Below are 12693 nucleotides of genomic sequence, written 5' to 3'. Positions count from 1 at the left end.
ATGGGCATGGGGGTCTGAGTGATGTTTTCCCAATCCTGGCAGTGAGGGGGCACTGACAGGACAAGTCAATACTTGTTGGCAGAACCTCTGTTGGTGACAAGGATTTGAGTTGTATGACCATGAGACCCTACTTACAAATCACATTCTGCTTGACAGAGATGAGATCCACCTCACTAAGCAGGGCAAAGCTATTTTTACCAGTAGGATCGTGACCACATAAGCAGAGATTTAAACTAAGTGAGAGAGTAACCAGCAGCCTTGTGGGGGATTGATGGACAGAGAAAAAAGCAAAGAGCATAAGGTGATATAGCAGGAACAGAACACAAAATCAAGAAGATGGAGCTTAGGAGAGGACACCTTCAGCTCTTGAATGTAAGCCAAGAAATGTCTATAAGACACCATAATGGAGTTATCTCCCAGTCCTTTTCTAGATAGATGATCAGCCTTGTGTTTGCTGGTCCTATTGTGGGACTCCCTGGTCCTAATGTGGTAGTTCAACCATTCAGATATTTGCTGGAGGGACAGTACATCAGGAGGTACTGTCAGGCAATCCAGGAGGTTTCTGGTAACTTCTTTCAAGTCATGAAGGAGTTAACAAGGACCAATAATGAGCAATGCTTTGTTGGACCTATACCCATGAAGGAATTGTGGGAAATAAAAAGCTCAAGGCAACCTTGGCCACAGTGAGCATGAGATGGTGGAGCTCCGGATCCTGAGGGGAGTGTGAAGAATAAAAAGCAGGCTCATCACTCTGAAGAGTGAATTTTGGTGTCTTCAAAGATCTGCCTGGAAGAGTCCCATGGGATATAGCCCTGGAGGCAGCAGGGGCCCAAGAAAGCTGCATATGTAAGGATAACTTCTTCCAAGCTCAGGAACAGTTCATCCCTGTGAACAGGAAGTTAGGCTAATATGCCATGAGGCCTGGTGTAGATGAACAAGGAATTCCTGGTTAAACTCTAACACAAACAGGAAGTATACAAAGCATGGCTTACCTCAGAGAAATAGAGAAACGTTGCTCAAGCATACAGTGATGAAGTTAGGAAAGATAAAGCATGACTGGAATTGGATCTAGCTAGGGATGTCAAAGACAACAAGTATGGCTTCTACTTTGTACATAGGTGACAAAAGGAAGACTAAGAAAAATATAGGCCCATTGCAAAATGAGACAGATGATACAGCGATACAGAACATGCCTCAGTCTTCACTAGCAAGACAAGCCTTCATGAATTCAGGCTCCAAAACTCAGGGGGAAAGGCTGGACCTTTAGGAAGATGTACCTTGGTGGGAGAGGATCAAGCCAGGGAATACACACATCAGCAGGCTTGGCATATGCATGCTACATCTATGGGCCCTGACAGGATGCACCAACACATACTGAGGTGCTGACAGATGTCATGGTGAGATCACTCTCAATTATCATTCATGGATCATGGTGTCTGGGACTGGTGCCTCAGGCTGGAGGAAAGCAAATGCCACCTCCATCTTCAACCAGGGCAGGAAGGAGGAAGGCAGGGAGACCTAAAGGCCAGTCAGCCCCATCCTGATCCCTGGGAAAGTAATGATGCAACACATCCCAATAACCATTTTCAGGCCTCTCAGTGACAAGAAAATCATTGAGTTGTCGGTATGGCTGTACCAAGGGAAAATCAGGCTTGACCAGATTGACAAACTTCAGTGATACTGATTGCCCTGGCAGACGAGTGGAGAAACGACCACTGTGTAGCTGGACTTCACCACTGCCCTTGGCAACGCCTCTCTCAACATCTTCACTAAGGACCTTTGCAGATGCCTGGGCTGGATCGAGCGCCGTGTGAGGGAGGCCCAGCACGGCGGGGACAGCGGCAGCGGGACGAGGCCCGCAGAGGCGATTTTGGCGCCTTCCCGCCCCCCGGCTGCCAGCCCCAATAGCCGCCCTTCCTCCTCCCCCGGAAGCGGAGCGCGGGTTTTCCCCCTCCGAGCCGGATCTCGATGCTGCCCGTCTGAAGGCGGACGAGGGGAGGCCGGAAGAAGGAGAGAGCCCAAAAGAAGGAAAGAGCCCGGAGTGCCGGCCGGGGGCCCGCGCCATGGTGCTGCCTCGGTAGCGCCGGCGCCTGCCATGGGGAGCGGGGGGCGCGGCGGCGGCGGCGGCACCTCCCGATCCCGGCGAGCCCTGCCGCGCCCTCGCCCCGCCCCCGGGCCGCAGAGGAAGCGGGGACGCGGCGGGCCGGGGCGTTGCTGCCCGCGGGGCCCGGCGGCGGGTGAGCGGGGCCGGGGCGCTGCGCGGGCCTCGGGGCCGGCGGTTGCAGCGCAGCGGTCGCGGGCGGGGCCCGGGCAGCCGCAGCACGGGCAGCGCGGTGTGCGGAGCCCGCAGAGCCGCGGGGCCGTGCGCTGCGGGAACGTGAGTCAGCAGCGCAGCCCCCGCGTTGTTTTGGAGCGGGCAGCTCAGCCCTCTGGAGCGGCCCGAAGCAGCCGCAGGTGCTAAAAGCGCCCGAGCTCGCCCGCCGCTGTTACGGGCCGGCCTCGGCTCGTCGGTGGCTGAGCGCCGCTAGGCTGGAGCTCGGGTCTCGGCTCCTGCTGGGGTTTCAGGCTCAGGCATGTCCTTGGGCTGCTACACTGCAGCTACGGCTGCTGGAGGAGTGTAGGTATTGGCATGCTTTGTAGATAAAAACCGCGTTTTACATATCTGGAAAAATACAGTAGCGTGATTCGAGTCAGAGTCGTTTATCACCCATTGTGGTGTCACTGGTAATTGGGAGTGAATGATAGAGACTTGATGAATACGGATAGACTGTAAAGAAGGTATAAAATGGAAAATGCTGTATAGTTAAACAAAACTTAAAAAGTGAAATTATATGGTATGATTTGTTTATGTTTAGATAATGGAGTCTCGTAAATCTAACAGCCTTCACAAGAGTAAATCACCAGCTTCTGGAAGTGAAGATGAGATTGAGTTCATTGGAGTAAGTAGAGCTTGCATGGCAAATACACTGCTTGTTGTAAAAAATACACTTTCAGTAGTCCAGTAGACAGGAGAGTAGTAGTCAATCTTCAATGACTGATGATTATATTTCAATGTAAAGCATTACTCTTGAACATAAAGATAATTTAATTTGTGAATGTTTGTGGCAGATAACAGCTCGATCTTAAAGGTTTATGTGCACTTTCTTGGAAGGGTGTAAGATGATGTCAGTTGGTCCTGCAGAGAAAATGCTTGAGTATCTGAGCAGGTGAGGGAGGTATTACAGTGAGGTATGTGAGAGGGGACTGTAGATAACTTTCCTGGTAATTGTATTGCATAGCATTTTGCTTTATGAATAGTCCCCCTAAAGTTAAAGGAATAAATCACTGCTCATTCTTTGAAATCACTGTACTCAGTTTAGAAGAGGAAGGAAATAATGGGTTAGAGGCCTTAAACAATCCTCTCAAATTGTCAGGTGCTCTTTATTGAACAGCACCTAGTCTAATGCTGACATGCTTTATGTGAACATAACTTTAAGACACTTGTATCTGCTGGCTATCCAAGAGAAGCAGAATGTTTTTCATGCTGCCTGTGTTCTGGCCTCAGTCTGTCATCAGTGAAGTGGTGCTGGATGGCAGGATTACATAGAATCATAGAACTGAATGATTACATAGAATTAGGTTGGAAAAGACCATTAAGATCATTGAGTCCAGCCATTAACCCAGCACTGAACCATGTCCCTAGGGACCACATCTACATATCTAAAGATGTTTTTCTTGAAGGAACAAGTGATGTTACTAAGGTCAAGTGATTCAATGATGCTAGTGTTTTTAGTGGCTGTTTTTTTGTAGATTTGTCTCATTTTTGAACAATATGCTGAATAATTGCTAGGTCCCTCCCCATGTTGTATGGTGTTTGAATAAAGCTGAAGTTCAACATACTGACTTTTTTTGCAAGCGTATTTAGGTGCTCTAGTATGAAGGGATAGGTGGTTTTTTGCAAAAATTATAAGTAGTTGGTTATCTCTGAGACATCTTAATATTTTGGTTGATTTGGGCAAAACTGATTGAGTTCAAAGCTCATTATGTACGCCCAAGTATCCATGTGCACCTGCAGAGGAGGGCTTGGGCTGTTGGTGGATGAGCTGCGTGTGCTTGCAGCCCAGAAGTTGCTGTGTGGTGTCCTGGGCTGCACCAAAGCAGCGTGGCCAGCAGGGTGAGGGAGGGGATCCTGCTGCACTGCTCTGCTCTGGTGAGACCCCCCTTGCAGTGCTGCATCAGCTCTGGGGTACTCAGCACAAGGAAAGCACAGGGACCTGTTGGAGTGAGCCCAGAAGGACACCAGGATGATGGAGGGATGGAGCACCTCTCCTGTGAGGAAGGACTAAGAGAATTGGGATTGTTCAGCCTGGAAAAGAGAAGGCTTCAAGGTGACCTAATTGCAGCCTTCCAGCACCTGGAGGGAGCCTACAGAAAAGATGGAGAGGGGCTTTTAACAAGAGCATCTAGTGAGAGGACAAGGAGGAATGGCTTCAGACTGAGAGTATGTTTAGATTAGATATTAGGAAGAAATTCCTTCCTCTAAGGGTGGTGAGGCACTGGAACAGGTTGCCCAGGTAAGTTGTGGATGCCCCCCATTCCTGGGAGTGTTCAAGGCCAGGCTGGAGGGAGCTTTGAGCAGCCTGGTCTAGTGGAAGATGTTCCTGCCCATTACAGGGGGTTGGGACAAGATGATTTTTTCCAACCCAAACCATTCTGTGATTCTGTGATGGTGACTGAAAAAGGCTTCATTTTCTTCAAGCTGGGCAGTGAACAAGGATAGCTTGTATAGCTTGCAAAGTGTAAGGATTGAAGGGCTGCTGGAGCACCAAGAACAGTAACTGAAAGAGAACTGAAACAAAGGAACTGAAATCAACACTTCTAGCTACCTTTTTTTCTTCTTTGGCTTTGCCTGTGGGTAACTGGGATCCTTTGTGGTCCCAGGGACTATTGCTTCCAAGAGAGGCTGCTATATATAGGAAGATGACTCTGCTCAATTTTTCTGCAGGATTTATATCCTGGGGTGAGTAGCTCACTGTTGTAATTGATGAATATCAGGGGAAAGGTGTGTGACCCTGGCTTCAGGTCTCATTTGCTCCTCTGAGTGAAGGTGACTTCAGACTTTGCAAAAGGATTTCTAGACTGCTTGGCAAGCTTTAGATCATCATTTCCATATAATAATGTGTATGACTGGAAACTTAAACTCTTCATAAATGTTATAGATGGATGCCTCCTAATTATCTGCATGTCTTTACGACCCAGTGCAGAAGATGGTCCTGTATACATTGAATTAGAGAAGCTACTGGGGTATCTCAACCTGTGCTCATTTTGATAGATAACAAGTAGCTGTAGGCCATGTTATGTGATCTGTGTTTTTCTTCCTTTTTCTCTTTTTTTTTTCCTTCTTGACAGACAGATGTGGCTTTGGTGTGGGTTTTTTTGTTTCTTTGATCAGTTTTTCTTTGTGGTTTTAGGTTGGTTTTTTTCTACTTCATTTACTTGTACTAGAGTGTTTGAATTCATACTGTAGGACTATGTTTTTGCTCCATCAAATAAGGACTTTTTGTCAATCTGCTGCTGCCAGAGATTTTCAGCTTTTATAGTCCGATTCACTCTCATTTAAGAAACTTAAAATTATTCTTCCATAATTTCCCACCTTTTAATTCTTCATTAAAACATACTTTGTCCATTTTAAATCATTGCTTAACATACCACCAGAGAAATGTGATTTTAATCTACAGTGCAAGCTGTTATTCCTGTGTTCTCTACATGGTCTTTCCCCCATTTTGCTTACTTGGGAAAGATAAGGCAAGAGTGAAGAAATTCACAGTTTTAATGCCCTGTGAAGAAATAGATAATTCAAGTTGCCACAGTTGGGACCAAAAGCATTGGACTTAGAGGAGAGTTTGTTAATATACCAAGTCAAGTAATGCACTAAAACATGGTAGTTACCAATTAAGGATTTTTCTTCCTTTACCTCTGTGTTGCTAAATATTAGATGTTCAGAATGAAGGATTTGTCTCTCTGGTTTTTTTTATATATTTCTATTATCTATTTATTTATAAAATAAATAGATAATAGAAATATTTATATATTATTTTATAAAATGTATAATAATTTATATACTACAATATATGTACTTGTAATATATAAGCAAGTGTAATATTACTTGTGTTACATTTATTGTTTTGATCACCTGAACTGCTAGGGTTGGAAGCAAGTTACTCTGCATTTCAGCTGTCAGTTTTGTAAGTTTTTATTAGTTGTTGAGCCCTGAGAGTAAGTAAACACAAATTTAAAAAAATCTCTGTTGTTAAAGGAGCTGTTAGGATCAGAGCTGAACATTTCAAAACACATTATTGAGCTGATTGGACAGTCAGATGGTCAGAGTGTGTCTTTGAACTCTTACTTGCTAACACCTGTCTAATAAAGGTTTAATTTTTTAGCAGCATTGTAGAACCTTTCAGTTTCTACAGAAGCAAATCTGCAGTGGATTTTTTTTTTTTTAGTATTTCGTTTAGAAAACCATGTTATCTTTGTTTAATCATAGAGAGTTCCTCTTTGTGGGTAATGGGAGGCTGGCAGCTTGATCCATAGAAGCTTTTGTCATCTGTCCAAGATTTCATCCCTCCTCTCCCCAGTGACACAGAGGCCTGTTCATGCCTGGCCAGCTGAGCAGCTTTACTGCCTTGAAAGGTGGAAGAATGTAAAGAATGAGCTGCATTAGGAGCAGCAGAGAGGATTCCATGCTGCTTTTCTCTCTGCCACTCATCGTGAGGCAGTAGGTCTTCTTAGGCTGCCCTACATAGTTGATTGTTAATATCTTGAAGAAACTGGCAATATGTGGCAGAGATGGTACATTTTCTGTCTAAGGAAGACAATTTAATGCTTTTGTGTGAGGTTTTTTTAACACTTTTTTTCCAGGAAGGACCTTTAAGGCCTGTCCTTGAATGCATTGATCTCATCAGCAGTGAGGATGAAGAACCTAACAGCAGTTCTTATTTTCATGTGAGTATGTTGTAATGTATTTTGGGACATCTTGGTTTAATAAAATAATTGGTCTTCTGTATTTTTTCCCATCAGTTACTCTTCACAAAAGCCTTGTTAGATGTGTTTTTAACAAGTGCTAAATAACAAGTATTGAAATATTTTGATTTTTCTACTTGCTGCGGAGTGAAAAGCAAGAATAACAGCACTCACTTTTTACAGAGCCATTTTTCCACCTTGAAATGACTTAGTACTTTATTTGTCTTTCAGTCATCTGAAAAAATGTTTGGAAATAAATGTCACTTTTCATGCAGCCTCAGAAGTTAGGGTGCCCAGTTTCTATCCTGAATACATACCTGGTCTACTACAAGGCCTTTTCTTTGTAAAATAACTTTTTAGGAACAGATTGAACGACCTTATTCCAGTGACAGTCTGGGTTTAGCTCAGCCTAATCCTTCATAATCCATTCTAAGAATGTACAAGTCAGAAGCAGGCTCATCAGTTTGTCTGTCCCCCCCAAACTTATTTTGCCTGTTCTGCAAGGCCTTTGAAAGGGACATTGATAGACCCTACTAGAGTTGGTTTTGGCAGCAGTGACTGTCTTTTGATTTTTGTTTTCCTGTATTGCATCTGAGGATGTTTGTAATAAACCTGATTCTTAAGGAAAGGTGATCTTCTGTACATGCACAGGCTGTCATTACAGGGATCATTACTGGACCTGACTGTGAGAAGAGGAAACCAGAGTAGATGGCCTGTCCTTAGAGTAGAAAAAGCTCATGATCTGCCTTTTTGAAGATAGTGGGCAGCGTTAGGGAAAGAACAATAGCAGTTTCCAGATTTTTTGGATGGGCTGCATGTTGGCTTTGATGTCAGGAGGGATTTTGTTTACATAGAAGAACCTAACTTTTAATTTGTTGGAGAGTTCTAGGGCACTCAGCACAATCTTGCATGTTCCTCTGCTGCAGGGTGAGCCTAATGTTTATGTTGAATTGCCTTGAATATGTGGAGGGGGAGGGTTGGTTTTCTTTGTTTTTTAACAGAAGCTACAGACGCTGGTAAAAAGGAAGAGAAAGCTACAAGGTAGCTCATGGAACATAGGCTTAGAGTATTTCTACTGAATTATGTGCTGATGCTGGGGCATCACTATTCACTGTATTAGTGTCTGTTACGTAACAATGACCACAGAAGGGCTGAACCTTCCATTGGCAGAGCAATTCCAAGCGTAAGGATCACATTGACTACCAGAAGGAACGAGTTGCATCGACCCTGGATCGCCTGGCACGCCATGTTGAAGTAGAGAAACAGCAAAAAGAAGAGAAAAACAAAGCCTTTAAGGTACTGGATGTATTTTATTTTGGAAGAAATGCATAATAAAGGCCTTGTTGTCACAAGTATCTTTGTTTTCGCTACTAAGTAAATAAAATTGGTGAGGCATACCTGGAATTAGCAATTAGACTTTTGCTTCTGTGGCATCATGTGAAGCACTACATGGACTTTGTCTTTTCAGTGGCTTTTAACTGATTGATTTTCTAGTCTTACTGCACTTCCTAAGGGGGAAAATTAAATGAAAGAAAACCACTGGCAAAAACTTCTTCTCTTGTTTGTAGATATAGCAGTGGAACCTTAGTATCAGTTATTCTGATATTCTGATATTTCAATTAATTGAAAAATAACAGTTATCACAAACCACCATGCAGCAAGCCTTGCTATTAATCTGCTTCTGTCTGAGATTTTTGGGAAGCTGTTTGCTGCATTAAATCTGTATCAGGTAGTATTTCACAGTGGGAAAAAATTTTCAGTGTTTTTAGTTGCACTTTGAAAAGAATATACTTTTTACTTTTGTTGCCATTTGAAAAGAATATACTTTTTACTTTTGTTACAAACTGGGAGATCCAGTCAGTGACTTAATGATAGGAGTGCTCTCAGTGGGAGCTGGACATCTTGAAGGAATGTGATTACAACAACTTGATGGAATTGAACGGTGGCAAATGTGAATCCGGAGTTGGGAAAATGTGCCAATTTCCCAACCTAATTTTCTCAATACTGTTAAAGGCTTTTAAAATCATATAATTCTACTATGCATACAGCTTGTTGCAGTCTATGGTAAACTATGCAACTGCAGTACAATGGAGTAAAAGGCTAAATTAGATATAGTCCAAGGTAGCCTTGAAGTCTGGAGGCCTACATCCCCCTTATGTCTCTTCCACTTCCATTTGGCAATCTGTTTGTGTCTCCACATACAGTTCTTCAACTGTAAAGTGGAGTCAGAGGTAACTGTGTAGCTTTTAAAGCAGCTTGAGAATGAAGGCTAAAAGATCCTTTTGTAAAATACAAATATTTTCTTCCTGCTTGGCTCTTCACACTTCATCAGGTATTGCAAGCTGCAGAATTAAATTTAGTTTTCAAACTGAAAACACTTCTTTCTTCTTTTTTTCTATTACATTCCATTTTCATTGTATTAAGTAGAAGTCAGTCTAGTTGTAAGATTTTTTTTTTCCCTTCACTTAGGCTTTTGTGGGTGTGTTTTTTAGGAACCCATATGCAAGTTTTGCAATACATACTTAATCTTTTTTCTTTTATTCTTTCAATTTGATCACAACATTGTCTGGTATGTTTTTTCCCTTAGGAGAAAGTTGATTCCCAATATGCCCATGGGTTGCAAGAACTAGAATTTATTCGGGAACACAGTGATACAGAAGCTGCAAGGTTATGTGTAGACCAGTGGTTAAAAATGCCAGGTAAGAAGAGAAAACTAAGTTTGAGTGATGGTTTCTAAGTCCTGCATTACAGAGCAGAACATGTGAAAATTGTGCTGAGCTGCAGGTGCCTTGTGGATAACCAAATCCTACAATATTAATTTTGCTGGAACATACAATTTAAAAATTTCTAAACATTTATTTCCATGAAAGCTATTCTTGTAATGCTTTGCTATGTAGACTTCATATCTTAAATTTTCTAAAAACCAATAAGACAATGTTAGTTATTTTTTATAAGCCAAGTTGCCAGAAAGAAAATAATACTACTGTTGAGCTGCTGCTTAGGAAAGTGTAAGTGTAACTTCACAATGTTTAATGAATTTAAAATACTGCCTGGAGGACATGGAGGAAGGGTGCCAAACTGTGTAAAAAGTTGTACAGCTGGGAATTGAAGAGACAGTGAAAGAGCAGACTTACTGTAGTAGGATTGAAGGACAGATTGTTAGCTTGCTTTTTGATTCTGGAATGTTTTAGAGCTTGTGTGTTGTTTTCTTAAGCCTCTGTAATTCAGCTTCTGGTTAAGTACTTTGTTTTGGAACACAGGTCTGAAACCAGGCTCTGTTAATGGTGGAAGAAGGGACAATTTTAGGAGGACAGGTCAGACTCGAGTCAACAGCAGACCCAAATGTTGTCCTGTGATGCATTGCAACAGACAGTTTGATAATGTACATCTTCTTCTGGGTCACCTTCAGAGGTAAGGAGATACATTGCAAGAATTCAGTGCAAGGAGTAATAATGAAAGAATGTGCTCTAACTTAGGACATCAGCATCAAGTCTGCTTTAAACTGCATGTACTGACAAAGCTCCATTTGAGAGCCAATTAATATGTTACCATTTATGTAGGTGAGCTTCATGGAGGTTTTTTTTTGATGATTTGGTTTGGTTTTTTACTTGGCGTGTGTGGTTTGTTTTTTTAATTCAGAATTTATGGCTTCCTCTTGTTTAGCATTTTTTAATATCTGAGTTTTTTGAGAAGTCAGATTTCTGTACTCCAGTTTAGTTATATCTTCATCCAAACTTGAAATAAACCAAAAGGGTCACTTACACAAGTTGATGGTAAGATAAAGAGAAAAGCCCCTAATGCAGGGAAAGAGGAACAAAAGCTATAGGCTGTGTGTTCCTAGGTGATATTGCTAGTCAGTACTCAGTGTGTCAGTGTTCAATTCCAGCAGATGCTGCCCTTTACCTACTGAACGTGTCCATAGGCAGGATGGTGAGGAGTTGAGGACAGTGTCATGGGTTAACCCCCATAGGCAGCTCAGCCCCACACAGCTGCTCACTCACTGCCACTGGTGGGGTCTAGGGTAAAGGTGAGAGCACTGTGGGCTGATGTAAAAACAGCTTAATAAGCAAAGCACAAATTCCGTGCACGTGCAAAGCAAAACAAGATTCTTGAATTGAAAGGCAGAGCTCTGTCACATGTGGTAGTTACTTGGAGTGATGGCATTTGTCTTCCCAACTATCTCCTTCCTCCTCCTTTACACAACTTTTATTGCTGAGCATGATGTCTTATGCTGTGGGATGTCCATTTGGCCATTTGAGGTCAGCTGTCCCAGCTCTGTCTCCCAACATCTTGCTGGTGGGACAGTCTGAAAAACAGAGAAGACCTTGACACTCTGCAAGCACTGCTCAGCAATAACTGAAACTTCTCTGTGCTATCAACACTGTTGTTCATAAATCCAAAACACAACAACCATGCAAGCTGCTACAAAAAATGATCTATCCCAACCAGAGATAGTACAGGGAGATAAAAATAAATAAATTATTAAAATGTCTATGTAGGAAATTAGGATTTCGTTAGTTCCCTTAAAAGCGGTATGATTTCTCTTGAGTGACTGTTTTAACACAGAAGCTGCAGGGAGAATCATCTCTGTGTAGGATGCATTTCATTATAGGGGAAGTAAGGATTTTTTATAGTTTAGGTTGGTTAGATAGGGAATTTTTGTCTGATATCTTCAAAGGACAGAATTTTTCCCATTGGAAAAAAGTTATTTGACTATTTATAGGGGACTAGTTTGCTAATTATTTCTTCTTCTCCAGGTTTGATCATTCTCCTTGTGACCCAACAGTCACATTACATGGACCCCCACATAATGCTTTTGCCTGTGTGATATGCTGTGAAAGATTTGCAACCTCTCAGCAGTACAGTGATCATCTTGTATCTAAGGCAAGAGCATAAGGATAAATAACTCGCCTGACTGAATGTAGTAGAGGGTTTAAGACTTAAAATTATACATTGATTTTTGGTGGGTTTTTTGTTTTGTTTTTTCTTTAACCCTCTTTCTCTCTTCTCTTTTACTCATTCTGCTGTGTTTCAAACAGCTGGTGTAGCCTGACAGTTTGCCTTTTAGATGTGACCATTAGGTTGTATTTTTGGTATGCTTTCAAGAGGACAATAGTTCTGTCTTGCACCTCTTGTCCATCTATTGGTATTGTTGATACATATTCCCTTTTTTCTGCATTTCCAGAACTATTAAAGGTAAAGGCAGGAAGTTAGGGTGAAATAACTTGACAGCAAAGAGAAGCAGCAGAAGGGAGGTGGGGATTTTTATTTAAGCAGTCTGGTGTTGAATTGGATAGTGGATAGCATTTTCAAAATTGAGTGTTTTCATAACAGATATTCTCACCAAGTCTCCAATAGCTGCATTAAATTTGGGGAAGTGTTAGACTTTCTGAAAATCAGACTAAATTTTGCTTGTAGCAATAACTGGATAATTAGTCATACCTGACAAGCTGAAAGACTGCACTGTAGTGTGTGCCTGCTCTTTTTCCATTGCTTCAAGGTTGTGTGCCTCTCATGTGTTCAGGGACATGAGCAGGAGTAGCAGCCAAGGTGGGGGAAGGCCAGTGAGTGTCTCCTGCAGACAGCGAGAAGATGGGATTACTTTGATACGTAAGGAATGGGGAGATAATCCAAATCAGAGCTCTAAGCATATAATGAAGATTCTTGGAGTGATGTAGAAAGCAAGCAAAA

General features: G+C 42.3%; 1 protein-coding gene and 1 long non-coding RNA gene across 3 annotated transcripts in view; one reads left to right on the top strand and one right to left on the bottom strand.

Moving 5' to 3' along the window:
* The first annotated feature begins 2186 nt into the window (after nt 1-2186).
* LOC134415370 (E3 SUMO-protein ligase ZNF451-like) overlaps nt 2187-12693 on the top strand; it is a 32321-nt gene continuing 21814 nt past the window's right edge. Inside the window, exons 1-7 of one of the 2 annotated variants that reach the window (XM_063150648.1) lie at nt 2187-2237; nt 2856-2939; nt 6901-6984; nt 8173-8298; nt 9590-9701; nt 10263-10413; nt 11760-11886. In XM_063150648.1, coding sequence (XP_063006718.1) covers nt 2859-2939; nt 6901-6984; nt 8173-8298; nt 9590-9701; nt 10263-10413; nt 11760-11886 — 681 coding nt within the window. In that variant the 5' untranslated portion in view covers nt 2187-2237; nt 2856-2858. Of the gene's footprint in view, nt 2238-2597; nt 2622-2855; nt 2940-6900; nt 6985-8172; nt 8299-9589; nt 9702-10262; nt 10414-11759; nt 11887-12693 lie in introns of those variants that run through there. The other variant, XM_063150649.1, reaches the window with a different exon arrangement.
* LOC134415371 (uncharacterized) overlaps nt 10407-12693 on the bottom strand; it is a 30942-nt gene continuing 28655 nt past the window's right edge. The window contains exon 4 of the long non-coding RNA XR_010027043.1: nt 10407-11308. This is a non-coding gene — a long non-coding RNA (uncharacterized LOC134415371). The remainder of the gene's footprint in view (nt 11309-12693) is intronic.

Source organism: Melospiza melodia, chromosome 3, assembly GCF_035770615.1.
Source record: "Melospiza melodia melodia isolate bMelMel2 chromosome 3, bMelMel2.pri, whole genome shotgun sequence".
In the NCBI taxonomy this organism is placed as follows: Eukaryota; Metazoa; Chordata; class Aves; order Passeriformes; family Passerellidae; genus Melospiza; species Melospiza melodia.
Note: the sequence above shows the minus strand (reverse complement) of the source record. Positions and strands in the feature narration are given on the sequence as shown.